This window comes from Platalea leucorodia (genome assembly GCF_965183815.1).
Source record: "Platalea leucorodia genome assembly, chromosome: 3".
In the NCBI taxonomy this organism is placed as follows: Eukaryota; Metazoa; Chordata; class Aves; order Pelecaniformes; family Threskiornithidae; genus Platalea; species Platalea leucorodia.
In genome coordinates, this window is record NC_138825.1 from 128,152,592 (window position 1) to 128,176,601 (window position 24,010).

Below are 24,010 nucleotides of genomic sequence, written 5' to 3' on the forward strand. Positions count from 1 at the left end.
CCCGCGGGGCGGCGCCGGGGAGCGCCCGGCCCGACATGGCGGCGCGCGGCAGGTAGCGGGGGCGCGCGACCCGGCACAGCCCGGCCCGGCCCGGCCCCGCCATGCACTTCTCCATCCCCGAGACCGAGACCCGTGCCGGCGACGGCGGTGCCGCCTACGTGGTGAGCGGGGCCGGAGCGGAGCTGTCCCGCGGTGCGCGGCGGAGCGGGCGGGGCGGCCCCGCGGCCCGGTTCCGGCGGCTCCTCGGCGGCAGCGCCCAGCGGGGCCGGGGCCGGGGCCGGGCTCGGGGCCGGGGCCGCCGTCCCGGGGCGGGCGCTGTCCCCGCTCGGTGGGGCTGTGCGGGCGTGCAGAGCCGGCGGCGGTAGCGGGCGGCCTGGGCGGGCCGGGACCGGCGCTGAGGCCGGGCGAGGCGGGCAGCCCCCCGGCCGGCCGCCTGCCATCCCCAGCCGGCGCCCCGCTCCCGGGCGGGCGGGCGTCGGGCTGCGCTGCGGGGCCGCGCCCTGCGGCCCAGCCTGGCCCCCGGCGGGCTCGGGGGGTCCCCGGGGCGCGGCCCCGCGGGCGCCGCTCGGAGGGTGCCCGGACCCTGCCCTGCGCCGGGGGGCGGCTGGCCCGGTGCGCTGCGGGCAGGGAGCGGGCGGCGGGCAGGGGCCCCGTCCTGTCCGCGGGGCCCGGCTCATCCTGCCCCGCCAGCCCGTCCGTCCGTCCGTCCGTCCGTCCAGGCTTCCTGTTTTGCTCGGCGCGCCGTGAACGCCCTCCGACTTGGCAGCTGCTCCGGGAGCGGGTCCCCGGGGCACCCGGAGGGACGCTGCTGCGGGGCGCTGACCCTGCGTACCGGGAGCCCCCTCCCTGGCGGTGGCAGCGCTGTCCGCAGAGCAGGGTCTCGCTGCGTGGGGGCTGGTCCTCTCAGAAGCACAAGGCAGTGTGTCAGGGGCATGGATGGCAGTTGTGAGCTGCGGGAAGGACTGTGAAGGGACCCGGTGATCCACAGGCAGCTGCGGTTGCACAAGGGCCAGAGGAGCAAGCGTCCGAGGTGTGTTCAGCCCTGTGCCTCCCCCTGCACTTTGCCCTCAGGTGCCGCGATGGCTCCTTGGGCAGGGGAAGACCTTGTCCCCAGTGTCAGAGGCGAGCTCGTTTGCAGCCGTCGGTCTGAGCAGGAGCTGGTGACCCTGCAGAGAGCCCTGCCAGCATGGGCCCCCGTGCTGATGCCAGGCAGTCGTGAGCGCTGCGTGGGCCACCCAGCATCCGTGGTGGTCTCCTGGGCCCTCCCCAGGGACCCTGAGCAACAGGGCTGTTGCCTTTGGGTTGGAAGATGGTGTGAGAAGCCAGTGTGAGATCCAGCATGGCCTGGGCAGGTGCCTCTGCCGACCCTGAGCAGTCCCAGCTTTCAGGCACAGGAGGATGCTTGGGGCTTCCAGTGAGCAGAGCAGCCATGGGAGGTACTTGCCTGGGCTGCAATTGCCGGTTGGAGGTGTGTCTCCAGCCCCCACGGTGCGCTCCTCCTGCCCTCCCAAACACCATTCTGAGGATGGCAGGACCTTCTCCGGCACAGAGGGCAGAGTGCTGTCGCCTGGGAGGACGCTGCCTGCGGCGAGGTGCCTGGGAGTTGGGGCATGGAGTTGCTGGGCCCTGTGCACTGTGCAGCCGTAGCCATGCTCTGCCTGCGGCATCAGCGGGGAGCTGAGCCAGGGTGGGGGTGCAGGGCAGAGGGGGGCACCCGGGCCAGCAGCCAGGGACCAGCTCCGTGGTGTTGTAGAAAAACCTAGTCAAAACTTAGCACTTGCACACGTGATTTCCATAACAGCGGGATCCCCTGCAGCGGGAGCAGTTACCTCCCTGTCTCTGTAGGGTTCCCCCCGAGCTGTGGGGCAGGCAAACCCCAGCTGGGCTGGTGCCTGCTGGGGTAGAACTGTCCCAGAGGGGTTCCAGCCTGGGGGGCATGGGGTAGGGGCATGTCCTGCTGGGCAACCAGTGCCCCAGTAGTGCTGGGGTATGTTGTGGTAGCCCCAAGGCGGGCACAAGGAGGGAATCCCCTTCTCTGTGGCAAGGGCTGGCCATGGTCACGCACCCCAGGAGGCAGTGGAGCGAGCCCAGGTCCGCAGCCTTTGGCGGTGGGGATGTCCTGGCCATGCAGCTCACCGCGGCTGGACGCCAGGCTCCCGCTCCACTGGCCTGAGCACAGCCCAGGTCGCTGTGTTGGCCACCGCGTGTGTTGTGGGGCCTGCAGAATGGAGAGCAGCCACTGGCTGCCTCTTCTTGCTGCGGGGAGGGGTGTCCTTACCCACTGATTTGGGGACGCCTGTGTCCATGGGGCTGCAGTGTGGCTCTGTGCACTCCCTGTGGCTGAGCACCTGCAGGGTGCCTTCCTGGTGTCCATCAGACACATCCCTTGGATGTGCTTGTATTTCCTGAGCGGTTTTGACCATAACCACTGGGCTGCAGGTCTGTACCGACACTGATGCGTCTTCAGAAGAGCAGCACACAGAAACCTTTCAGTGCTGTTATTGTACTTACCTGTGTGAGTCCTGGGTGTTTGGTCTGTCCTCACTTGCTAATGCATAGCCCTTGACTGCTGACAACAGCCCCTCCCGGTCCTGGCGGTGCTGGGGGCCGTGGCTGTGCCTGCCTGGGGCTGCTTGTTGCAGACATTGGCCTCCATGGGCAGCCTTGGGGCGCGAGGGCCCTGCCCTTCTCCAGGCTGCTGGGGGTGCTGCCCCTGAGAGCTGGAGAGGGCCCCAGCCCTGCAATGGAAGTGCTGCAGAGCTGTGTGCTCCGGGGCAGTGCCTGGAGGGGGTGCAGGCAGCATGCTGCCGGGATCGGTGCCTCTGGGCTGGAGCCAGTGCCTGCAAGGCAAACCCGGCTCCCGCAGTGATGCCCAGCCCAGCACGGGGCATTCAAGGGTGCCAGGTGGGTCCTGGCGCTTTCTGGGGCAGGGGCTGAGCTCTGCTGACAGGAGGGGAGGGCTGGGGGTGCCCCATTTGCCCCTCGGCAGGATCCTCAGGAGCATTGCCTCTTCCTAGGCTGCAGCGGGGCTTGGCCCTGCAGGGGCTTCTCCCTGGGGTGGCCCATGTGCCCTGAGCTGGGCAGACCCCAGGGTCCCTCCATCCGGCAGGAGTTGGGATCTGACTGGCATCTCTTCCTGCAGGCCTACAATATCCATGTGAACGGGGTGTTGCACTGCCGAGTGCGTTACAGCCAGCTCCTGGGGCTGCACGAGCAGGTAAGGAGCCATCCCCAGCGGTGGTGGGAGCTGCTGCCGACCAGCCCCCGTCCCACAGGGCAGTGCTGCGGTGCCCGCTGTGCTCCTGGCGGGCAGGGCAGTGGGCCCTGTGGGCTGCCATCAGGTGCTGCAGGAAGGCACCGCACACTGCTGGAGAGCCAGAGCGTCTGGCGCTGCACTGGCTGCAGGCAGGTGTGTGCTGCCCATTGCTGCCCGTGGGGCCAGCCAGGGTGTCGTTTTCTGTTCCTTGGCATGGGGTGCAGGGCTCCTCTCCTGCTCTGTGACGTCCTAGCAAACTGCTGGCTGCCCATTTGGATGAGGAACACTGGTGAACTCTTTGCTCCCCTTGCCAGGGCCCTGGAGACCAGCTGGGGTGGGGGGTCAAAGCAGCCACTATCTTCCTGGAGGCTCTCGCAGCACTCTGCTCTCTTCCCAGTTAAGGAAAGAATATGGCGCTAATGTGGTCCCAGCCTTTCCCCCAAAGAAGATCTTCACACTCACCCCGGCAGAGGTAGAGCAACGACGGGAACAGCTGGAGAAATACATGCAGGCTGGTAAGCTGGGTCTGCCCCATGCTGCTGGCTCCTCCATCCAAGCCCCTTCCCCTTCCCTGCGCTGGCAGAGGTGGAGACCTGCTGGTGCCTCCATGTGCGGGGAGTCCACAGCTGCCTGAGTGCATGCCCTATGCGCAGTGCACGCTTAGTCTGGGTGCAAACTCCGAGGGGCCGCAGAGTGGACTGGTGTTGGCGTGGGTCCCTGCCCCTTCCCACATAACGCCTGACTCTGTGCTCGTCTTCCACCCCCAGTGCGGCAGGACCCGACGCTGGGAGGCAGCGAGACCTTCAACAGCTTCCTGCGCAAGGCCCAGCAGGTGAGGGGGCAGGAGCCGCTGGATGTGGTGGGCTGCTGGGGCAGCCTGTGTGGGGGTGAGTGCAGACTGCCAGCGCCGGGCAGTGCGTGCTGGGGCCCTCGGACTGCAGGGCAGTCTGAGTGGCGTGAGGGTGGTCGGTGGTGGAGGGGCTGGGGTGCCAATCCTATTTCTCTCTCCAGGAGACGCAGCAGATACCCACAGAGGAGGTGGTGCTGGAAGTGCTGCTCTCCAATGGCCAGAAGGTCAAGGTCACCATCCTTACCTCGGACCAGACAGAGGATGTCCTTGAGGTGCCAAAGATCTTGTGCTGGGCAGGACCATCTCCTCCTGCTGAGTTCTGTGGTTTCCTATGCATATGCAGGAGTTCCCTCAGCCTGGCACCCCCTGGCCCTCCTTGCCCTGTTCCTACCCCAGAGCAGGGTTGTCTTGAGGGACTGAAGAGCAGGGGAGCTGGAAGGGGTGTGCTGATGTGCTTGTGCCCCTCTCTGGGCCCAGACTGATATCGGGAGGCCCCCAGCTGTTTCATGGTGGGAGTGATCCTCTGGGCCCCCCCACTTGTCCACTTGCCCCCCCTGCCCTGGCTCCCAGTGCAGCAGAGGTGCTGCCTTCCTGCTCTTGGGAGGCCCCAGAATGCACACAGGCTGGATCCTGCCGCAGGGTAAGGATGTCTCTGCGGGAAGTGGTGACATCCTGCTCTCGCTCCCAGGCCGTGGCCTCCAAGCTGGATCTGCCAGATGACCTGGTCGGCTACTTCAGCCTCTTCCTAGTGAGAGAGAGCAAGGACGGAGCTTTCTCCTGTGAGTAGAGCGTGCTGGAGCTCCGTGAGGGCTGCGGTGGGACGTCTGCCCTGCGCCCTGCCCCAGAGTGAGAGCTGTGTGCTTGGACCAGATGGCCCTGCCCTGGCTGGCGGGGGTGCAGTGGGTTCCCGCTGCCCTGAGCCACTACTGAGCTGCTGTTTCCCTGCAGTCGTGCGGAAGCTGCAGGAGTTTGAGCTGCCATATGTGTCTGTCACCAGCCTGCACAACCCTGAGTTCAGGATCATCCTGCGCAAGAGGTGAGCAACAGGGTCGGAGGGGCAGCGACTGCTGGAGCAGTGGCATGGTGTCTGGGGCTCCCTGCTCTGCAGAGGGACCCCTCCCCTCCTGCCGTTGCTGCCCGCGGGGTGCTTTGGCACCCAGGAATGCACCTAGGCATCCCTGGCCATGACACCGGGGGCCAGGCTGTGCTGCTGGGCTTGGCCCTTGTTTCCGCGTTCCCCGACATGACCCTTCCTGCCTCTGGCAGCTGCTTGAGAGGGGGAGTGGGGCATGGCAACTGATGGCTACTGGGGGAGCTGGCCAGAGAGCCAGCCTGGCGCCTTGTCCCAGCATGGGGGGTGTTTTTCTCCCCATCGCTGTTAGGAGCTGGGGAATAGGTTGACCCATGTTGTTCCTTTCTAGCTACTGGGACTCCTCCTATGACGACGATGTAATGGAGCATCGTGTGGGGTTGAACTTGCTGTATGCGCAGGTAAGGGTCGGTGTGGCCCAGCTGGGTGAGGAGGGGCACTGCACCCCTCAGCTACGGCTGTGCGGGGTCTCGGGTGGCTCTGGGCCCAGCTGCTCACAAGCCTCTGCTTCTTGGTAGACAGTGTCAGACATCGAGCATGGATGGATCCTTGTCAACAAGGAACAGCATCGGCAGCTGAAGTCCCTGCAGGAAAAAGTCTCCAAGAAGGAGGTAGGGGAGGGCACGATGCTATGACTGGAGCAGTCCCAGCACTGGACTGGCACTGCTCCCATGTGAACGCGTGGTGCCGAGTTCGTTGCCTGTTCCTGGCCTGGGAGGTGTGGTGGGAGGGCAGTCATCTGTGCTGAGCTTCCCTGGCTCTGCCCGCAGTTCATCCGCCTGGCGCAGACCCTGAAGTACTACGGCTATCTCAAGTTTGACCCCTGCATCACTGACTTCCCTGAGAAGGGATGCCACGTCGTCGTCAGTGCTGGCAACAACGAGCTCAACTTCCAGGTGCGGCTGCCGAACGAGCAGATCAAGGAAGGCAGCTTCAAGGTCACGCGCATGCGGTGCTGGCGGGTCACGTCCTCAGTGAGTGCCACTTGCCTGCGGGACCCTGGGGAGCAGGGAGGGCTCTGTGGGTCTGGTGGGACCCGGCTGTGCCAGGCTGCTCTGGCACCTCTCCCTGGGAAAACTGCTGGCTGTGTTGCCTGCTTCCAGCCCAGCTGGTGTAGGGAGGGTCTCGGTTGTGGTTTGGGGCTGAGGGGGTCATCGGTGTGAGGACATTTGAGGGGGCTGCTGCTGCGAGGGGACCTGATGGTGGTGGAAGGCCAGTGGGAGCTGGGCAGGGTGTCCAACACCTGGCTGGGGGCTGCCCTCTGTCAGCACAGGGGCCTGGGAAGCTGGCCGCTTTCCCTCCAGAGGCTCCCAGCCTCAGCATGTGCCCTTGCAGGTGCCGATGAGCAATGGTCCCTCGGGGAGCAGCCCGGGGAAGTCCGAGGTGAAGCTGGAGCTGGCTTTCGAGTATCTAATGAGCAAGGACCGGCTGCAGTGGGTCACCATCACCAGTCCACAGGTAGGGCTGCCTGTGTACCAGGCCAGTGGTGGACAAGGATGGGAGCAAGGCGGCGGACTGGGCTTGGTGTGGTGTGTCAGGAAGGCCGTGGGGTGCGTGGAGCTTCGTGACACCTCTCCCTTGCAGGCCATCATGCTGAGCATCTGCCTGCAGTCCATGGTGGACGAGCTGATGGTGAAAAAATCTGGAGGCAGCATCCGCAAGGTGAAGGTTGGGGCTGGATGCTGTCTCTGGGGTGGGATCCCATCCTGCCCCTGTGACTCCCTGGGGTCTAGGCTGGGCCCTGCTTGCTCTCCTCAGGATGGGGCCAGCTGAAGGATCCCCAGGGGCCATCTTAACCTCTGGAGCTGCCCGTGGGGACCCTGCTGCTGAGCTGAGCTCCTCTCCTGCAGATGTTTCGCCGGCGGGTGAATGGGGCCCTACGGCGCTCTGACAGCCAGCAAGCTGTGAAATCCCCGCCACTGCTGGTGAGTGGGACCCTGCAGCCCTGGTAAGGGAGATAAGTGCGACCATGGGTTTCGCTGTGTGTCGGGTACCAGAGCCCACTGCCCCCAGAGGTGCCACTGTCCCCTCGGCAGGGCTGGCAGTGGGGAGGGCACTCCCCACTCCCATAGCCCTGGGAAGAGAAAGTGGTCCTGGACCCATACCTGGGAACCGGACTCCCTGGGGGAGGGAAGGGAGTGGTAGCCTGGCCTTGTCCCAGGAGGGCAAGTGGTGGCTGAGGGCAGGGAGACTGTGGCTGGTGGGAAGGCTGGGCGCGTCCCACCACCTCAGCGCTGTCTGATGGTGCTGTCCCCACAGGACTCGCCCGATGCCTCCCGGGAGCCGATGGCCAAACTCTCGGTGAGTTGTGTGTGGGCGCACTGGTGCTATCACCCTCAGACTGAGGCGGGGGAGCAGGGGTCCTCCCTAATGTCTCCCCTCTCCACAGAGCAAGCTCACCTCTGTCAGCCTGCGAGGGATCAGCCACTCCAGCTCTGCTAACGATGTGGGCGCTAACGACTTCCATGGCAATTATGCCTTTGAGGGCATTGGTGATGAAGATCTGTAGTGCCCCCCTTCCTGAGGGCCTTCGCTGAGGAATGTACGACCTGCAGACGGGTTGCAATCAACGTGCCTCTCACCTGCTACATCCACCTTCCCCTGCTCCCCCGGGCTGGGGAGCTCATCCCCAGCCCACCGTTGCCTTTGGGGTAGGGGCAGCTGAACTCCTCCTGCTGCTGGCTCCAGCTGGGAGAAGGCTTGTTCCCAGGGCGGCACTAGCCCAACCTGAGCAGCGTGCCCAGGCTGAGCCCTGGAGCAGCGTCACAGAGCCTGGCTCAGCGCGGGGGGCAGAGCTGCCCCTTCCCCAGCCGGGAGGGCCTGGCCCGAGCGCCTAGCTGCGCAGGAGGGCAGCTGCCCCAGAGTGGCTGGGGCAGCGGCTTGGCAGCAGCGAGCGGCCCTTGTGAGGCTCCATAATGCCAAATTAGCGTTTAGGTTTCTGCTCAGAGACAGAGTGCAGTAAACTGTCTCCAGGGGGCTCTGCGCAGAGCCCCCTCTCTAACCCGCTCATAGACTCCAGCGTAATCTAGGCTTGTAACCACGTATCTCCTGCTGCTCAGACCAACCAGAGCATTAATGGACAGTAACCGATGTTTACACACTGCAATGATGATTAAAATGGATCCTGATTGGTACTGGACTGTCTGTTGGGGGGTGGCCCCTGTCCCTCCCCTCCCTGCACACCTTACTAGCCCTGCACTGTCCTCTCCTGAAGCAGAACAAGGCCCCCAGGGAGAATAGCAGATAACAAAACGGACTGTTTAATGCTTTTATACACAATATAAATTACACTGACTGGCATGGCAACAGCCATGGAACCAGTTCCGTTTCCCCCTTCCCCCTTTTCCCCAAACTCCGGCGGAAGAAAGCTCTGACAGGCAGGAACTGCCCTTGGGGGTGCCTGGGGGCAGGGCACCACCGCTGCTGGGGCAGGCACCCGAGCCGCCGGTTGTGGCTTCATCCTGCCCGGGCAGGATAGGGCTGCTGGAGACCCCGGTGCACCCGTGGGCTCTGCATAAGGCAGCCCTGAGCCCCCTGTGGAGTCTGCTGCCTGTCCCTCCCCCAGGGAGGGCAGGGGCCACAGCCAGCAAGTGGCTGGGGTGCCCCAGGGCTGAGGCATCCCAGGCCCAACGCAGGGCCAAGCCCCTGCAGCTGGGCTAAGTGCTGTCTCAGGGCAGGGCCGTGCCCACGGCTGGAGGGGCCAGGAGGGCTTTGGCATTGCGCGGGTTTACCCAGCTCTCAGCCGTGTGGCCGTGGATCTTCTGGTGGCGCTTGTAGTTGTCCCAGTGGCCAGTGGTGTAGGGGCAGTCCCGGCACTGGAAGGGCTTCTCGCCCGTATGCCGCAGCATGTGCCGCTTCAGGTTCATGCTCTGGTTGCAGCTGTAGCTGCAGAGGCTGCACTGGAAGGGCTTGTCGCCCGAGTGGATGCGCCCATGACGCTTGAGGTTGGCCAGGTTGCCGCAGGCGTAGTCGCAGAGCTGGCACTTGTAGGGCTTCTCACCTGTGTGCACTCGCTGGTGCCGCTTCAGGTTGTCGAGGTGGGCAGAGGCGTAGGGGCAGAGTGGGCAGGCAAACGGCTTCTCCCCACTGTGCGTCTTCATGTGCCGCGCCAAGTGGTTGGGGTAGTGGGTGACGAAGGGGCAGAGGCTGCAGGCAAAGCCTTTGTCCCCAGTGCCCTTGCGGGGGCTGGCACCCGGCTCAGTGCCCAGCACTGCCAGGCTGCAGCGCCCACAGACCTGCTCAGCCAGGCCCTCATCCTGCGCGAAACCGTCGTCCAGCACCAGCCCGCACATGCGGCACGTGAAGGGAAAGAGCAACTCGGGCAGTGCGGCCGCCTCCTCGCTCCGCAGTCGAGCGCAGCCGGGCAGGAAAGGGCCGCTGCCACTGCCCACGTGCAGGCTCAGCTCCGGCAGCAGCGGCTCTGTGGGACAAAAACAAGCAGGGCTCTGAGCAGGGCAGCACAGCACTGGCAGGGCTCAGCTCCACCAGGAGCCCCGGGGGCAATGGTGCCCCGGCTGAGGCTGGTGGCACATGGCACCAGGCCTGGCACAGGTCGATGGCAGGACATGTGCCTTGCCCCTTCCCCAGCCCCGGGGCTGTGCCGTGGGGCTCCCCCACAGCGGCCCTCCCCTGCACCTCTGCCTTTTACCTGGCTCCTTGTCCCGCCGGTGTGGCCCCTCGCCTTCGGGCAGACGGTGGCTGAGCATGTGCCGCTTCAAGTTGCGGCTCTGGTTGCAGCGATAGTCGCAGGCGGCACACTGGAAGGGCTTGTCCTGACTGTGGACCCGTTCGTGGCGTTTGAGGTTGCCCAGGCTGCTGCAGGCAAAGCTGCAGCACGTGCAACGGTAGGGCTTCTCCCCTGTGTGTGTGCGCAGGTGTCGGGTCAGGTTCACCAGCTGGGCAGAGGCGTAGGCACACTGTGGGCACGCGAAGGGTTTCTCCCCGTTGTGTGTCTTCATGTGGCGCTTGAGGTGGCTGGAGTAGTGGGAGGCGAAGGGGCAGAGCTGGCAGGAATACACGATGCGCTGGCTGCGGCCCCCCTCAGCACCGGCGCACTGCAGGCAGCTCTGCCCCAGGCTGGCAGCCAGCTGCAGCCCACACTGGCGGCAGGGCAGCGCTGCGGGGCCGGGCTCTCCGCCCTCCTCAGGGTCGCTCTCCACACTGAGCTGCTGGTACCCAGAGGAGCAGTCGTCGTCGCTCAGCGTGTACGCCGGGATGGCGATCTTCCCCACCAGGGTGTCTGCTGAGAAGACCATGGGGATGGGATGGTGTCAGCCCAGCTGGCCCAGGCACAGCCCCTCCGCTTGTGCCACCAGTCCCAGCAGGGCCCATCCCAAGGAGGGGACCACAGCCAGAAGGGGCCAGGCAGCTGTACCTGCCCTAGCAGCACCCAGGAGCCTGCAGGAGCCCACCACGCTGCGCACAGCAGGGTAACAAGCCTCATGGCCATGACCTGCCCTGACACCCTGCTGCAGGGCCTGTCCTGGGCGCCTTGGGAAACCCCGTCATCTCCGCCCTGCAGCTGACCAAGCCGGGCAGTCAGCCCACAGACAGACCCCTGGCACCAGGGCGGGCGGGTGGTGAGGGGCACAGAGGCAGGTTGGGCACTCTCCAGCACTGCTGCGCCGGGCTGGTAGGAAGCAGCAGTGGTGCGAAGGTGTTGAGCGCAGCCTGACCCAGGCCATAAAGCTTGCTCCAGGTCCCCCATCACTGTGCTGCTGCCCCAGCCCCGAGGACAGCAGCCGGTCCTGCTCCCACGGCCGACACCATAGGGCTCCAACACCAGCCCCCCTCCATCACACAGGAAAACAGACCTTCCCCAGCCCCACGCAGCACTGCTGTCCCATGGCAGTGGGGGAAGTCTGTGCCAGGCTCTCAGAGTGCACTTCTGCTTCCTGGCTGGGCACAGACCCATCTTCCTGCAGCCCCTGGGGTAGCGCCTGTGCCCCAGGAATTGGTGACAGGAACGGAGCCCACCGCCCTGCAGCTGCCTCAGGCTGGCTTGCTGGCCCCATGCCCCACATGTGCCCCCAGGATGGTGTTAGGAGCCAGAAGGGCAGTGACACACAGCCGAAGCCTTGCCACTACCAGCCTTAAGCCATGCGCCCAGCTGTCCCCATGCTGTGCCTGACCTGGAGCCCTGTGGCCTGCGAGACCCAACAGCTGCCCACGACCCCGGGAAGCACCCTGGGCCGTTCCCCTTTGCTGATGCCCACCTGGCTGGGTCCAGCTCCCAGAGCCCCAGAGGTGCAGGTGTGAGGCTGCTCCCCTGTGTGGGACGGGGTGGCCCCTCCAGCCTCCAGTCCCCTTTCACAAGCACTGCCTGAAGTGCAGACACCAGAACGGGGCATCCTGCAAGGGCCTGGCTATTGCCGGGGGAACCCTTGACCCCATCTCAAGCCCCACACTGAGGGACTCCCCTGCCTCCTCGGCTCAGGCCCACAGTGCAGCAGTGCCATAGTATCCCTGGAGCACTGTCCCCTGAGCGCGGCTGCGTCAGTGCTGCGCAGGTGGGACAGTGTGGCCCACGGGGTGAGGACGAGGATGTGGCTGGTCATAGCTCTCCTGACCTCCTCAGTGGGCCCTGAGGTGCCTGGTCCTGCTCCCCACCTGGGGCTGCCATCTGAGAGCGGGAAGGAAAGTATTTCTGATGGCAGAGAGTGGCTTTCAGCCCTCACAGCATCCAGCTCCCAGAGCCGCTGAGCGGGCTTTGTCCCGGTGCTGGGCTCTGCGCACAGGCTGTGGGGAAGCGCAGCCCTTGAAACAGAACCCCATCTGCCAGGCAGCTGGGACCGTGCCTCAGCATGAGAGTGGGAGCTGCCGGCACGGCCTGGCACGGCTGCTGAGCATGCGGACCAGAGCACAGGCCTTGCGGACAGCAAGGGGACAGAGCCACAGGGGTCGGCAGTCCATGCCCCCCTCCTCTCGCCGTTGAGTGTGTCCCCATGTTATTCACCGCTCATTGTCGAAGGAAGTGAGTGATGCCCCCCGGTCCTTGCGAGGCACCTTAATGGAGCTGGAGCAGCGTTCGCTCCTCTGGCTGCCTCGTGCCGCAGGCTGACCTGGAGCCTGGCATGCTGCCGGCTGGGTGGGCGCTCACTGGCCACGCAAAGGGGCCAAGGGGCCCGTGGGGCAGGCAAGTGGCAGGGAGCAGGGGCTGGTGGAGAGACAGCCCAGGCCCAGCTCCCTACGCCTGCCACAATGCCGAGCGGCGGTGGTGGGGCAGAACCCCGCAGGGCCACGGCCCTGGCTCCGGGTGGGCAGCAGAGCCCTGCCCTGGTGGCGCGGGGGACTAGGGGCTCCCGGGCAGAGCAGCGCACATGGCTCTGGGGGCGAGCCCAGTGGCGGCGGCGTGGTCTGCCGGCCCCGGTGTCCCCGCGGCCCCAGACCAACCGCGGGGGCGCGCCATGCCTGGGGGGCCTTAACGGGAGGCAGCGCTCGGGGCGGGGGGGGGGGGTCGGTGCCGGGCGGGCAGAGACCACCAGCGCGGGCCTCGGCCGGGGCCTCACCCCGCCGGGATCCGGGATGGAGACCGCTCCCGGGGAGGGCGGCTGCCGGATGGGGCCAAGCGCGGGGGCCGGTACCGGCGGGGCTGGGCCACGTCCCCGCCCGGCGGCGCTCCCGGAGCCGGGGCGCCCAGGACGGCCGTCCCCGGACGGCGGCACGCACCTGGCGGTCCCTTCTCGAAGGCCAGGCCGCGGCCCAGCAGCAGGTCGCCGGGCAGCACCAGCGCCGCTCCCGCCGTCTCCTCGGGGCCGTCCTCGGCGTCCGCTGCAACACACCGAGCGCCGCGGGTCACCGCTGGGCCGCCGCCGCCGCCGCCGCGCCCCGGCCCCGCCGCGCACTCACCCTTCACCGGCTGCGGGTGGCTCTGCTTCCGCCGGGGCATCGTGGCCGGCCCCGGCCCCGGCCCGGCCCCGCCGCCCGACCGCCCGCGGCCCGCCAGCCGCCCCCGCCAGCCCGGGGCGGCCGCCGCCGCCCCGCCTCGACCGGGCACTTCCGCTTCCGGCGCTGGCCCCGCCCCCGCCGCGGCCGGAAGCGGGCGCGGCGCCCCGGAAGCGGACCGGGTAGCCGGAAGCGTGCGCGGGTCCGCCGCCGCCCGCTTCCCTCCCGACACCGCGCCGGCGTCTCCGGCATGCGGCGGGGGGGCCCGGGCCGCGCCGCGCCGCGGGAGAGGCAGGCGGGGGCTGGGCCGGGCAGGGTCCCCTCGGGCGGGAGCGGCGTCCCGGGAGGGCGGGCTGCCCTCCGCCCTGGCGGGGCGGGCGTCTGTGGGACGGAGGTCTCTGGGGCGGGGCGGGGGCGGGCCCCCGGGGGGCGGGCGCGGCGTCCGTGAGCGGGGAGCGGGGCGGGGGCCATCGGGGCGGAGGGCCGACGGTCTTTGCGCCCCCCCCCAGGGGCGGCTGCGGCGACCTCCCCCGCTGCCCCGCCGGGCACGGCCCCGCTCCGGGCGGCCGGAGCGCCGCGGGAAGCCTCGCCAGGCCCCTGAGCCGAGGGGAGAGCTCGGTGAGTCCTGTGCCGGCACCGGTACCCGCAGTCCCGCTGGTGGTTCTGGCCGTCCCAGCGGCCCTCGGCAGCAGAGGGGCAGCCCTCGCCGTCGGCCTTGTCCTGTCCATGGGGGAGACGGGCTGGGGCCTTTGCCAGCGAGGAAGGGGCACCTGCTCCTGCCCAGGGACGGTGGTCTGCAGGGAGCGCTGGCGGGGCTGGGGGTCCCTGCCAGGCATCTGCGGGGGTGGGGGGCTGTGCAGCATCGACCCTGCCCTGCAGAGCTGTGGGGGATGACAGCACTTTGTGCAGAGGAAAGGGCTGAGGAACAAGGTGTCTGGGTAGGGCAGCTGCACGAGGGAGGTGGAGACAAGGCGCTGGAGGTGGAGGGCTGAAATGGCTTTTCTGTGTGTGGCACAGATGGACTTGTAGAGCTCCGGAGGCTCTGGGGATCCTGGCAGAGTGGGGCTGGGTGGGCCAGAGCCTGCGTTGCCCTGGGATGAGAGGGCAGGGTGGGCAGACAGGCACTTGGGTAGCGATGAGTGGCAGTGCTCCAATCTTTCACCATCTCGGTGCTTCCAGCGCTGAGATCCTTTCATCCTGGATGAGGGATCTGGGGCTTTTGGCAGTGCAGAGAGGGATTTGCAGTCCTGCCTGTAGTCTGATCTCCAGAGGCAACTGAAACCATCCTTTGAAGATGCCCACCGTGGTCCTGCTACCTTGTATTGTCCTGGGGAGTGGAACAAGTCCAGTCATGGATCAGGTTGCCCAGAGAGCTCGTGTGGCTTTCGAGACCCAACTGGCATAAAGCCGTTAACCACAGTGCTGATCCTGATTTGGGCAGGAAGGTGGACTGGAAACCTCTTGAGGTCTCTTTCCATCTGAATTATTCTGTGATCGTGGTGACCCCTGTGGGAACTGACTGCAGAGGAAGGAGAACCCAGCTGCCCACAGCCAGGCATGAGAGGAGAGGCAGCTGCAGAACAAGCCCAGGAGTGGCCCCAGTGTTGGGGCACTGTGGCCGTGCTGTGGCTCCTCTGCGGCTGTTACTTCTGCCAGTCACAGCTCTCTCAAGGACCGCAGAGCTGAGCCCTATTGCCTCATTCTCCCAGGAGTGCATGTGGGCAATGAGCCCCCATGCGATGGAGCTCCTGATTTCACCTGGCATGTCCCTGCCCCAGAAAACCTCCCCCATTTTGCATGGCTCGGCTCCTGGGCACTCAGACATGCTCTGACCCTGCCAGGCAAGGAGCCTGCTGGGCCCCAGGCATGCTGTGATGGCTCCTCATGCAGCCCAGTCACACCTCTGCTCCCAGGGGAGCTCAGCCATCTCATGCTGTCACATTTCCCTCTGCTTTGGTTGGTTTCCTGCAGCTTCTGTCTCCGGTGTCCCAGTGTTGTGCATACGGGGGACATCCAGGGCTTTGTGTCCTGCTTCTTGGGGAGGAGGGCCCCTCGTTACACTGCTCGGGGACTTGTTCGGCCCATCTCCAGGGATGGCCAGTGTGCAGCTGTGTGTGTTGGGGGCAGCAGCCCTGCTCTGACTCAGCCGTACCTTGTACTTGTCCTCTCTGATGCCTAGGTCCCTGTGCTGGATGTGGTCCCCATCTACAGGACTCGTTCTGCCTTCTGCATGGCTCTGTTAATAGAGCTGTTTGACATGTCCAGGTGACCCTGGGTGCTTGAGCTGCTGCTGTTGAGCCTTGTCACAGATAGTTTTTGTTTATTTGCAGGTCCCTGAGGAAGTTGAATGTGTTGGACTTTGTGACAGTCCCGGGAGAGCCATGGCCATGCCGTGTCATCAGCAATGATTCCCTGCTGACAGGTACCTCGGGGCCAGAGGATGGGGCCGCTTAGATCCCTGCCAGTGCTTCTTTGCTTGTGTTGTGCAGCCCCAGCCTTTCAGTCAAGGTTGTCACAGTCGCAATGCAGGAGTGGCACAGGCCCAGGGTGTCTCCTCGCAGGCTGGCCCCACTGGTCGGACAGCTGATGTCTGCGGTGTCAGCGCAGCCGTTGCTGCCGCTCTGGCGCTGGCTTCTGCTGTTCTGCCGGGCAGAGTCTGTGGTGATGTCAGCAGTCATCCCAGACAGTGGTCCCACTGCCCTCCCCCATGTTTGAGCATGTTCCTTCCCACTCTCCTCCTGCAGTATCTCCCACTCTCTAACAACCATTTAAATTCAATCTCAGCCCAGTTTCCCATGAGCTCTTCAGTTACCACCTCATTGGAAAGTGCTTTGTCACCTGGGGTGACATGGTGCAGCACCTTGCTTGTTCCCAGAAGAGCAGATGTGATCAGTCTTGCCTGAGCTGTCACTAATATCTGCCTCTTCCCGTGCCAGTGCTTCTGCTGTTCTAGCTGTGCTCAAATGGAAAAAACAGCAGAGGCTGTTAGAGGTGGGGGGATGCAGTGATGCTGTGGAGGTGTAAAGTGGGTGCAACTTTTTGGGGTATAGATAAGGAAAGAGCAAGGAGAACAGTGGAGGGACGGACCCTGCTCTCAGGAGGGATTGTGGTATGGCCCTGGACTCATGTGAGCTCTAAGTAAAGGAAAACTGACAGGTTTACCTCCTCTCTCCTGTAATCACCTGGCTTCTGGTCACTTAATTAACTGTCTCTTGGGTCCCTTGGCTTGGTTGTCTCTTCTACAAACTCAGCAGCAGCTTGGGTGATGCAGGTTTTAGTTCAGCACCTGGGACATGGGGAAGCACTGGTCAGAAGTGACTGCTCCTCATGAGGCTTCAGGTCCTGCTGCCCTGGGTTGCAGGGCATGTGGAGGAGCTCTGTCCTCCCGGGACAGTTCAGGATCCAACCTTTGTGGAGGAAGCACTTTCTCTGTGGCAGTGAAACGTTCTCTGCTGTCCTGTGAGCTAACTCTGAAGAGTAGTGAGTGATGGCAGTTTTGATTTGCCCCGAGTTTTCCTCTGGGCACCCTCCAGCTAGGCATTGCTAGGAGCTGCCTGATGCAGGCTGGGCTAAGGAGCTTGTGTCCGCAGTGGCAAGTGCTGGCACCCAGCTGGACCAAGTCTGCGGCTCTTGGGCACTTGAACTCCAGTGGAAAGTCAGAGTTTCAGCCATGTGTCTCCTTGGAGAGGAAAGCCACAGAGACTCAGGGTGGTGAGGGGTGTGATTATCTTACTTCCCTGTGTACAAACTGGTTGTCACAGTGTTTGCTGCTGCCTTCCTTGCAAAGACCACTGTCTTTCCTGCCTCGGGGAATTTGGGAGGTCCTGTGTCTCTGGACTTTGATGTTGAACTGAAGGAGACAGGATGGGACAGAACAGAGCTGGCTCAGGGGCACGTGGGTGGCTGGGGATGGGCTGTGGTTGCATTGCCCAAGCTCAGCGTGGGGCTGGTCAGCCTTGGCACTGTCACCCAGGGCCTTCGGGCCAATGTGGGGACAAGGCTGGACATAATGGCTGGGGGTGACCATGGTCGCACTGACCAGGCAAGGTGTAATTGTGGGAGCTCAAGGTTGGGTGCTTTTGTTCTTGCCTGCAGCCCGGTAGGAGGGAGCACGTCAGCTGGAGACGTCGAGCAAGGACAGGGTCTGGCCGCATGCTCATTTCATGGGTGGCTGTGCTGCTGTGCGGTCCAGGCACAGCGCTGGGGGTGCAGGAGGTGGGCAGTGTCCTGGGCCCTGGCAGGGCTCCACTGGCATCTGTGCCTGCAGCTGGCCTGGAGGGAGCTTGCTTGCCAGTTCAGGGTGGGCTGCTGTGCGTGCTGGGCTGGTGCGCAGTGTGTGGGAGCTGTTCCGTGAAGGAGGCAGACACAGGAGCAGAGAGAGCCAAGTGCCCCGGTCTGGGCTGTGGGTTGTGACCCACCAGAGAAGGGATGATCTGGAACAGCCTCAGCTGGAGCAGGGGGCTGAGGTCTCCGTGCTGCAGGGCTTGTGCCAGCCCCACTGCCCCAGACCCACAGGGATGGATAGCTCGGACTGGGCTGGCCTGGGGCTGCGAGGAGCGCTGTGGGCTTGTCCTGGAGCTGCTGGGGTGTTCTCCATGGTGCAGTGACGTGGATGGTCCTGGGCTCTAGCCAGGTAGCAGGGCCTGTTGGCAGGGCGGTAGCGGGGTCTCATGGGTGCCTAGGGCCTGTTTCCATGTCCGGGGCCCAGAACTCACTCTCACATGCCGTTCCTTTGCAGGCTGAGTGGTGCCAGCTGCAGCTGGAGATGGTTCACCTCTTGCCTGTGGGGAGGATGCCGGCTCTGAGGCCCAAGTAGGAGGCTGGCTATGGGGGCCACACTGAGGCTGGCACTTCCCTGCTGCCCTCCGTAGCCCAAGAGCAGCTGGCTGCCGTCCTGACGAGCCACCATGGAGCAGCCCACACGGATGCCCCGGCCCCTCCGCCTCCTGGGCTTCTTTGGGCGGAAGCCACAGGCTGTCGGAGGGGAGATGTTGCCAGAACCGGAGCCAGAGCTGGAGGAACCTGAGGAGATGTGCATCACGCTGCCCTTGGGTGAGGGCGGGGAGCTGGTGGAGTGTCCTCTGTGCCTGCTGCCCCAGCCTCCTGAGGCCTTTCCCACCCTGGCCTCCTGTGCCCACCGCTCATGCCGGGCCTGCCTGGAGCAGTACCTGCGCATCGCCGTCAGCGAGAGCCGCGTGCAGGTGGCCTGCCCACACTGCCCTGCCATGCTCCAGCCTGCCGATGTCCACCACCTCCTGGCCGAGCCTGCCCTCCGTGACAAGTACGAAGAGTTCCTTCTGCGGCGGCTGCTGGTGGCCGACCCTGGCACCCGCTGGTGCCCTGCACCTGACTGCAGGTGACTGGCTGGCCACTTGTGCAAAGCCAGGAGCAGGGGGGCGGTGTGGGTCGCCCCTTCCTGCACTGGCAGAGGCGATGGGCTTCCCCACCTGGGAGCTGGTGTGCAGCAGACTGCGCCTGTGTCCTGTGAGCCTTTTCCAGGCTTGATCCCCTTGTGACTTGGTCCCCTGTGGGGCTGGGCCTGCTCAGAGAGATGTCCCGGTCCCTGTCCCAGCTGCAGAGCCCAGGCAGCTGTGTGTCTCTGCCGGGGTTGGTGCTCTTGGCTATGCTGGGCCAGTCTGTGAGGCCCCAGGGAAACTGTGTGGGTGCTGGATGGGGAAGGCTGTGCTGCAGTCTGAGCTACTGAGAGTCTCCTGGCTCTCCTGAGCAGGGGCTGCAGCTCTGGCTCAGCGTAGAGCTGGGATCTGCTGCTGCATGGCCTGGCTGTGCCAGGGAGGGCAATGGCTGCATGCTGTGCAGGGACACAGGGAGGGCTGTGGGCACCGCTAGACCCCCCAACACTGACTGCCTTCTCCCCACAGCTACGCTGTCATCGCCTACGGCTGTGCCGAGTGTCCCCGCCTCACCTGTGAGCGCGAGGGCTGTGGCACTGAGTTCTGCTACCACTGCCGGCAGCCCTGGCACCCCGATGGTCCTTGTGCGCCAGTGCCGCCGGCCCCCAGCATGGCCAACCCCACAGCGCAGCTAGTCCACCTGGAGGACTCGGTCCATGGTGAGACCCTGGCCCAGGGTGGGAGCAAGCAGGGCAGGGATTTGGCACGGCCGAGTGGCACAGTCAGATGCCTTTGTACCTTCCTGCCTGTGGGGATGCTGGAGCCAGGACCCAGCGTTCCCCACTGGCTGCCTCTGCGTGGAGCCATGTGCCAGTCAAGCTGGGGGAGTGGAGCGGGGCCTTGCTGGGTCTGGCTCACCCTGACACCCATGGGATGGGCTGCAATCCTGGGACAGGGTATGGGGGTGGACCTGTACTGTCCTGTCCTCTCCCCCATCCCATCTCATCTCCTTCTCCCCACCAGCTGAGGCCGAAGACATCAAGGTCTGTCCCCGCTGCAGTGCCTTCATCATGAAGATCAATGACGGGAGCTGCAACCGCATGAACTGCACAGTTTGTGGCTGCCTCTTCTGCTGGCTCTGCCTGCAGGAGATCTCTGACGTGCACTTCCTGAGGTCAGTGCAGGGCTGTGGGGCCACTGGGAGCCGTGGGGTGTGCTGGGAGGCTGGAGTGGAAGGGCTGCCAGGAGCTGAGGGGTGGTTGGAGGAGCTGCCCCTGGGCTGAGCTGGGGGTTCTGTGATGCTGGGCTGGGCCTGGGTCCCTGCCAGGAGCTGTGGGGCTAGGATGGGGGGCAGCGAGGCTCTGCTGAGAGCCACGGGCGTGCACAGTCAGGTTTTGGGCTGGCTGGGCTGTGGGGCTGATCAGAACGGGGGGGGAGCAGGGAGGTCTGTGCTGCTGGGTCTTGCAGGGCTGGAGGCCTGGGGCTGGCTGTCAGCACCCCGCAGGCGGGGGTCCCAGGTGGCAGCTGGAGCTCAGGATTGGGAGGGGGGAATCTGCTTTCCACTTCCCTGATGAGCCCATGGGTCTCCCCCAGTGCAAGGGTGGGCTGTGCTGGTGTCTGCCTGCCCCCGTGCAGGAACCATTGGCCCAGCCCCACTCTGTGTCTGCAGCCCTTCTGGCTGCACCTTCTGGGGGAAGAGGCCATGGTCACGGACCCGGAAGATCCTGTGGCAGCTGGGCATGGTGCTGGGGGCGCCTATGGTGATCTCCCTCGTCGCGGGCATCGCTGTCCCTGTCATTACCATTGGGATCCCCATCTACATGGGTAGGAAGGTACTGGCAGGGGGCCCTGGAGTCCCCATGGTCCCACTCCCTGCTGAGCCTGGCAGCCCATGGCCTCAGGCCTGGACAGACAGCCAGCGCTCACCACTGCCCACAGCATGTCCCTATGCCACGCCTGACTCCCCACAGCACCTCCTTGCTGGGACCCTCTCTGCTGCCCACCCCAACACCCTCTGCCAGTGAGGGTACTCAGCCTGGGGTGGGCGAAAGGAAGAAGGGGTCTGGGGGTCCAGGGGTGTTTTCCAGGGACACCTGAGCTGTGGTGACAGCGCTATTGTGGCTGCCTGTCCCTGAGGAGATGGAGGGGGTGTCCTGGCAGCTGCAGCTGTGGCTAGAGCTCTGCCAGGGCTGGGAAGAGGCCCCGTTCCTGGGGGCTGTGCACTGAGATCCCTGCAGAGCCTTTCACCTGTCTTGCTTCTCCTCGAGGTGCTGGGCCAGAGCCGGAGGAGCAGCCTGTCGGGGTGCCAGCAGTGCCTCTCTGTCACCAGCAGTGTCCTCCTCTCTCTCTTTGTGTCCCCCGTCATAACAGCTGTCACGGTGGGTAAGTGTGCCCTGGGGCAGGGCTGAGGGCACTGCCCATGCGCTGGAGAGAGTGGGGCTGGGACCTGGGGGCTGCTGCAGCGGAGTGTCTCCAGGGGGGATGTCTGAGACCTGGGGCTTCACCGGGAGGGCAGGCCAGCCAGGGCTGCTGGTGGGGGCCGGGCAATAGCTGCCTGTCTGCCTGCAGGAGTTGGCGTGCCCCTGATGCTAACCTATGTCTACGGGGTGGTGGTGCTGTCACTGTGTCGGAGCCGCTGGGGGTGCGGGGGCAGCCGCAGCCCGCCTGGGGATCTCAGTGTGGTGGAACTGGAGAACCTGACCAAGCGTGAGTCCTGTGCTGCCGTCCATCCTCTGGTTGTGCCCACCATTGGGCTGCAGGGGCCCTGGTCCTGGTTTGCGGCTCTGTGGCTGTGACCTCTCCAGAGCCAGGGGCTCCCTGTGGACCCGTGTTGGTTCTGCCCTGGGCAGTACCATGCACAACTCTGTCCCTGCTGGGAGGCTGCAGGCCGGTGTCCTGGGGCAGGTGGGTGCTGTCCAAAGCAGTCTGGGACCAGCTTGTTTGCACCCCCTGCTGAGAGCTTGGTGGGCTGTTCTGCTCCCTGCTCTTATGGGGAGTGGTCCTTGCGGACAGGGTGCTCAGCTCCACCTCTCCCTCTGCCAGTGAATGAGCTGTGGTCGGTGCTGCCCAGCCCCAGGGCGGGTGAGGATGGAGTCCCGGACACAACCACCTCCTTCCCCAGCAGCAGCTATAGCCCACGCCACGGGGCAGTGTGGAAGGAGCAGGACAGCCAGTCAGCCAGCACGGTTGCCCTTGCAGGGAGCATGCTAAGCGAGGGCCAAGACACATCCTACAGGTGAGCTGGGCTCCTGTGCTGGGGAGGCAGGGGGGACTAACAGCTTTCCCCACACCTGCTGTACCGGGCAGGGACTTGGCGACATCCCCTTTTGGGCTGCTCCCCTCAGTCCCTGTGTTTGTTTGCAGGGAAGGCCTCAACATCGAGGTGGAGGTGTCGGTTGAAGCAGTGCCGCATCCTGCCCGGGAGCAGAGCCTGTGCAGCGCACTGTCAGGGCAGAGTCTCTCTGGGGACTCCCTGGGAGGCACCAGTGACAGGTGCAGTGCCGCGAGTGTCCCCGCGGAGTGAGGGGGGCTGTGCAGCACACGGCAGGGAGACCCTCGATCCACGGAGGCCCCACCTAGGCTCCCACCTGCCACTGACACAAAGATGCCATGCCCTCCCGTGGCAGAGCTGTTCAGCCTCTGCGGGCTGCCACCACCAGCCCCATGAACTGGGTCCTGGCCATCCCCAGGCTGGGCGGGCACTGACTGCGCTCAGTGCTGCCTGCACCCTGTGCCCAGCCCCATCCACCCCTTCCCCGAAGGCAGTCTTGAGCATTGGCACCACTGGGAAATAAAAACTACTCTCTGAGGGTCTGTCTGTCTCCTGTGGCACAGCCACCCCCTGACAGCACAGCCCCCATCACAGCAGGCTCTGATCTGTGCCGTGTTCCCCTGATGGGTACTGCAGGACGCCATGCAGGTGGGCCGGAGGGGTACGGTGGGCCCAGGCCCACACGGGTGGAGCAGGTGGGGGGGGAGGAACAAGTAGGGCCAGGGAATAGGGGAAGAGTGGGGATATTCCATTGTGCAAACACCCCAGCAAACTGAACGCTGTGGGTGCAGGACCAGCACAGCACATGGCTGGCAGCTGGGAGGGTGGGATGTTGCTGCAGAGCCTCAGCCAGCACCAGCAAACCGAGCAACTTGGGTAGGGGCTGAGCCCTGCCCCAGCTGGACCAGCCCCTGGTGCACAGTGTGTGGCACCCATGGGTCCTGCGTGCCCCCAGCTGCCTTCCTGGGGATAGCACATGGCTTCTGGCAGACAGACCTTGAGTGTGGTGCAGGACAGCTGCAGCTGGGGGCCGAGAGCAGCCCCTGAGGGTGGGAGGCCATGCACTGCAGCAGGGCAGAGCTGCGGAGCACACAGGTCTCACTACAGTGAACTGTGTCTATATCTGTGTCTCTGCCTGCCCCTGGCTGCTCCAGCAGTGTGTGAAGGGGTCCCAGGGCTGTTGGAGAGGAGGGCTATGCCCTGGGCCAGCTGTGGGTGATGCCTTAGCATGTGGGATGCTGCAGGATGGGACCTACCTGGATCCTTGTTGTGATGGGCACCTGCTCCAAAGCAGGACAGAGAACTGTGCTGAAGGACCTGTGGCTTCTCCCAGCTGGAGGAGGCACCAGCGGTGTGGCTGCCTGTAGCACCCGGGTTCCCGCAGCTGCTCCCCTCCCTGGTGGCGCTGGGATTACAGGGCCCCACACAGCCCTGCACTCCTGCATGGGGTAGCCCCTGCCTGGGGGCCAGGGTAGCTTCTGGCCACCGCCATAGCTGTGGTGCTCTGCATCCTGCATCAGCTTCCTTCCACACTCCGTGGGATGCTGGCATGGGCTGCAGGGCGCCCATTTCTACATGTGGATGAGGACAAGGCAGTGGCGGCCAGCCTGGGTGCACAAGGGTGGTTGTGGCCTCCCGCCCTGCCTGTGGGCAACCAGGCTGCCCCTGAGGAATGCCCTGGACAGGCTGTGGTGTTGGGGTGGGGGCAGCTGCTCTTGCCCCCAAGCTTCTGGGGCCAAACAGCTCAAGGTTGTGGGTCCTGATCCCCACTAGGGATCCATCCTGCAGCCAGGTCAGCGTGGAGGGACCATGTGGTAATGCCACAGGCTGCGGGTCGGCACTCTGAGCCAGATGGGATGTGCAGTCTCAGGCAAGTGGGATCCTGCCTACAACCAGTCTGATTCCATTGCAGCATCCTTGGGACAAAAAGCTGCTTCTGAATATTCAGCTGCTTAATGTTTAGCAGAGTCTAGCAGCATCTTACAGCTCATTTGCAGGGACTGGTACTGATTGGGGTGGGTGGGTGCTGCTTACCCAATCGCCCTTCCCCAGCTGTGCCTGGTTGCACGATGCTCCACACTGTTGTGATTCGCTGTCCTGTCCCCTCCCAGCATATGATGGATGTGGCTGCTGTGGTGGCCATCTCTCACCCAGACGTCATCAGGTCCCCTCCCTGGTCCCATAGCTGACCACCCCCACCGCATGCACCCAGAGCTGTCCTTAGAGACCCGCTTGTTCCCTTGTGCCCAGGCCCCATCACCTACTGCCCAGCTGGTATGGCTGCTCTTCGCTAGTGCTCACACACACC

At 64.9% G+C, this 24,010-nt stretch overlaps 3 protein-coding genes across 7 annotated transcripts; 2 read left to right on the top strand and 1 right to left on the bottom strand.

Annotated features, from left to right (window-relative positions):
• Positions 1–18: 18 nt before the first annotated feature.
• SNX17 (sorting nexin 17) lies at positions 19–8,313 on the top strand. Its single transcript, XM_082306862.1, has 15 exons — positions 19–161; positions 3,143–3,217; positions 3,654–3,771; positions 4,024–4,088; positions 4,268–4,378; positions 4,795–4,885; positions 5,055–5,142; positions 5,528–5,597; positions 5,715–5,807; positions 5,967–6,170; positions 6,532–6,654; positions 6,781–6,858; positions 7,047–7,121; positions 7,456–7,497; positions 7,586–8,313. The coding sequence occupies exons 1-15, from the start codon at positions 102–104 to the stop codon at positions 7,703–7,705; spliced, it is 1,413 nt and encodes a 470-aa protein (XP_082162988.1). The 5' UTR covers positions 19–101; the 3' UTR covers positions 7,706–8,313.
• A 143-nt stretch (positions 8,314–8,456) lies between these two features.
• Positions 8,457–13,157, bottom strand: ZNF513 (zinc finger protein 513). 3 transcript variants are annotated; one of them, XM_082305396.1, is made up of 4 exons: positions 13,045–13,157; positions 12,865–12,966; positions 9,845–10,435; positions 8,457–9,616 (listed from the first exon to the last, which is right to left on the bottom strand). In XM_082305396.1, exons 1-4 carry the CDS (start codon positions 13,082–13,084, stop codon positions 8,865–8,867), a joined length of 1,485 nt encoding a protein of 494 aa, XP_082161522.1. In that variant the 5' UTR covers positions 13,085–13,157; the 3' UTR covers positions 8,457–8,864. The 3 variants fall into 3 exon arrangements, with proteins under 3 accessions (XP_082161522.1, XP_082161521.1, XP_082161520.1); XM_082305395.1 differs by having other exon boundaries at positions 9,845–10,438; XM_082305394.1 differs by having other exon boundaries at positions 9,845–10,438; positions 12,865–13,099.
• Positions 13,158–13,562: 405 nt separating this feature from the next.
• Positions 13,563–22,227, top strand: LOC309588072 (E3 ubiquitin-protein ligase RNF19B-like). 3 transcript variants are annotated; one of them, XM_082306868.1, is made up of 10 exons: positions 13,563–13,698; positions 15,411–15,502; positions 17,819–18,436; positions 18,960–19,150; positions 19,455–19,605; positions 20,101–20,263; positions 20,699–20,813; positions 21,000–21,137; positions 21,474–21,666; positions 21,795–22,227. In XM_082306868.1, the coding sequence occupies exons 3-10, from the start codon at positions 17,988–17,990 to the stop codon at positions 21,952–21,954; spliced, it is 1,560 nt and encodes a 519-aa protein (XP_082162994.1). In that variant the 5' UTR covers positions 13,563–13,698; positions 15,411–15,502; positions 17,819–17,987; the 3' UTR covers positions 21,955–22,227. The 3 variants fall into 3 exon arrangements, with proteins under 3 accessions (XP_082162994.1, XP_082162995.1, XP_082162996.1); XM_082306869.1 differs by having other exon boundaries at positions 17,819–18,361; XM_082306870.1 differs by lacking the exon at positions 21,000–21,137.
• Positions 22,228–24,010: the final 1,783 nt, after the last annotated feature.

Coding starts and splice junctions, on each gene's coding strand:
- LOC309588072 (XM_082306868.1), top strand. CDS start 17,988: ATGGAGCAGCCCACACGGATGCCCCGGCCCCTCCGCCTCCTGGGCTTC. Junction 18,437..18,959: donor TGCCCTGCACCTGACTGCAG/GTGACTGGCTGG, acceptor TTCTCCCCACAG/CTACGCTGTCATCGCCTACG. Junction 20,814..20,999: donor CATAACAGCTGTCACGGTGG/GTAAGTGTGCCC, acceptor GTCTGCCTGCAG/GAGTTGGCGTGCCCCTGATG.
- SNX17 (XM_082306862.1), top strand. CDS start 102: ATGCACTTCTCCATCCCCGAGACCGAGACCCGTGCCGGCGACGGCGGT. Junction 162..3,142: donor ACGGCGGTGCCGCCTACGTG/GTGAGCGGGGCC, acceptor CTCTTCCTGCAG/GCCTACAATATCCATGTGAA. Junction 5,808..5,966: donor AAAAAGTCTCCAAGAAGGAG/GTAGGGGAGGGC, acceptor CTCTGCCCGCAG/TTCATCCGCCTGGCGCAGAC.
- ZNF513 (XM_082305394.1), bottom strand. CDS start 13,084: ATGCCCCGGCGGAAGCAGAGCCACCCGCAGCCGGTGAAGGGTGAGTGC. Junction 10,439..12,864: donor CTTCGAGAAGGGACCGCCAG/GTGCGTGCCGCC, acceptor TGGTCTTCTCAG/CAGACACCCTGGTGGGGAAG. Junction 9,617..9,844: donor CCGGCGGGACAAGGAGCCAG/GTAAAAGGCAGA, acceptor TTTGTCCCACAG/AGCCGCTGCTGCCGGAGCTG.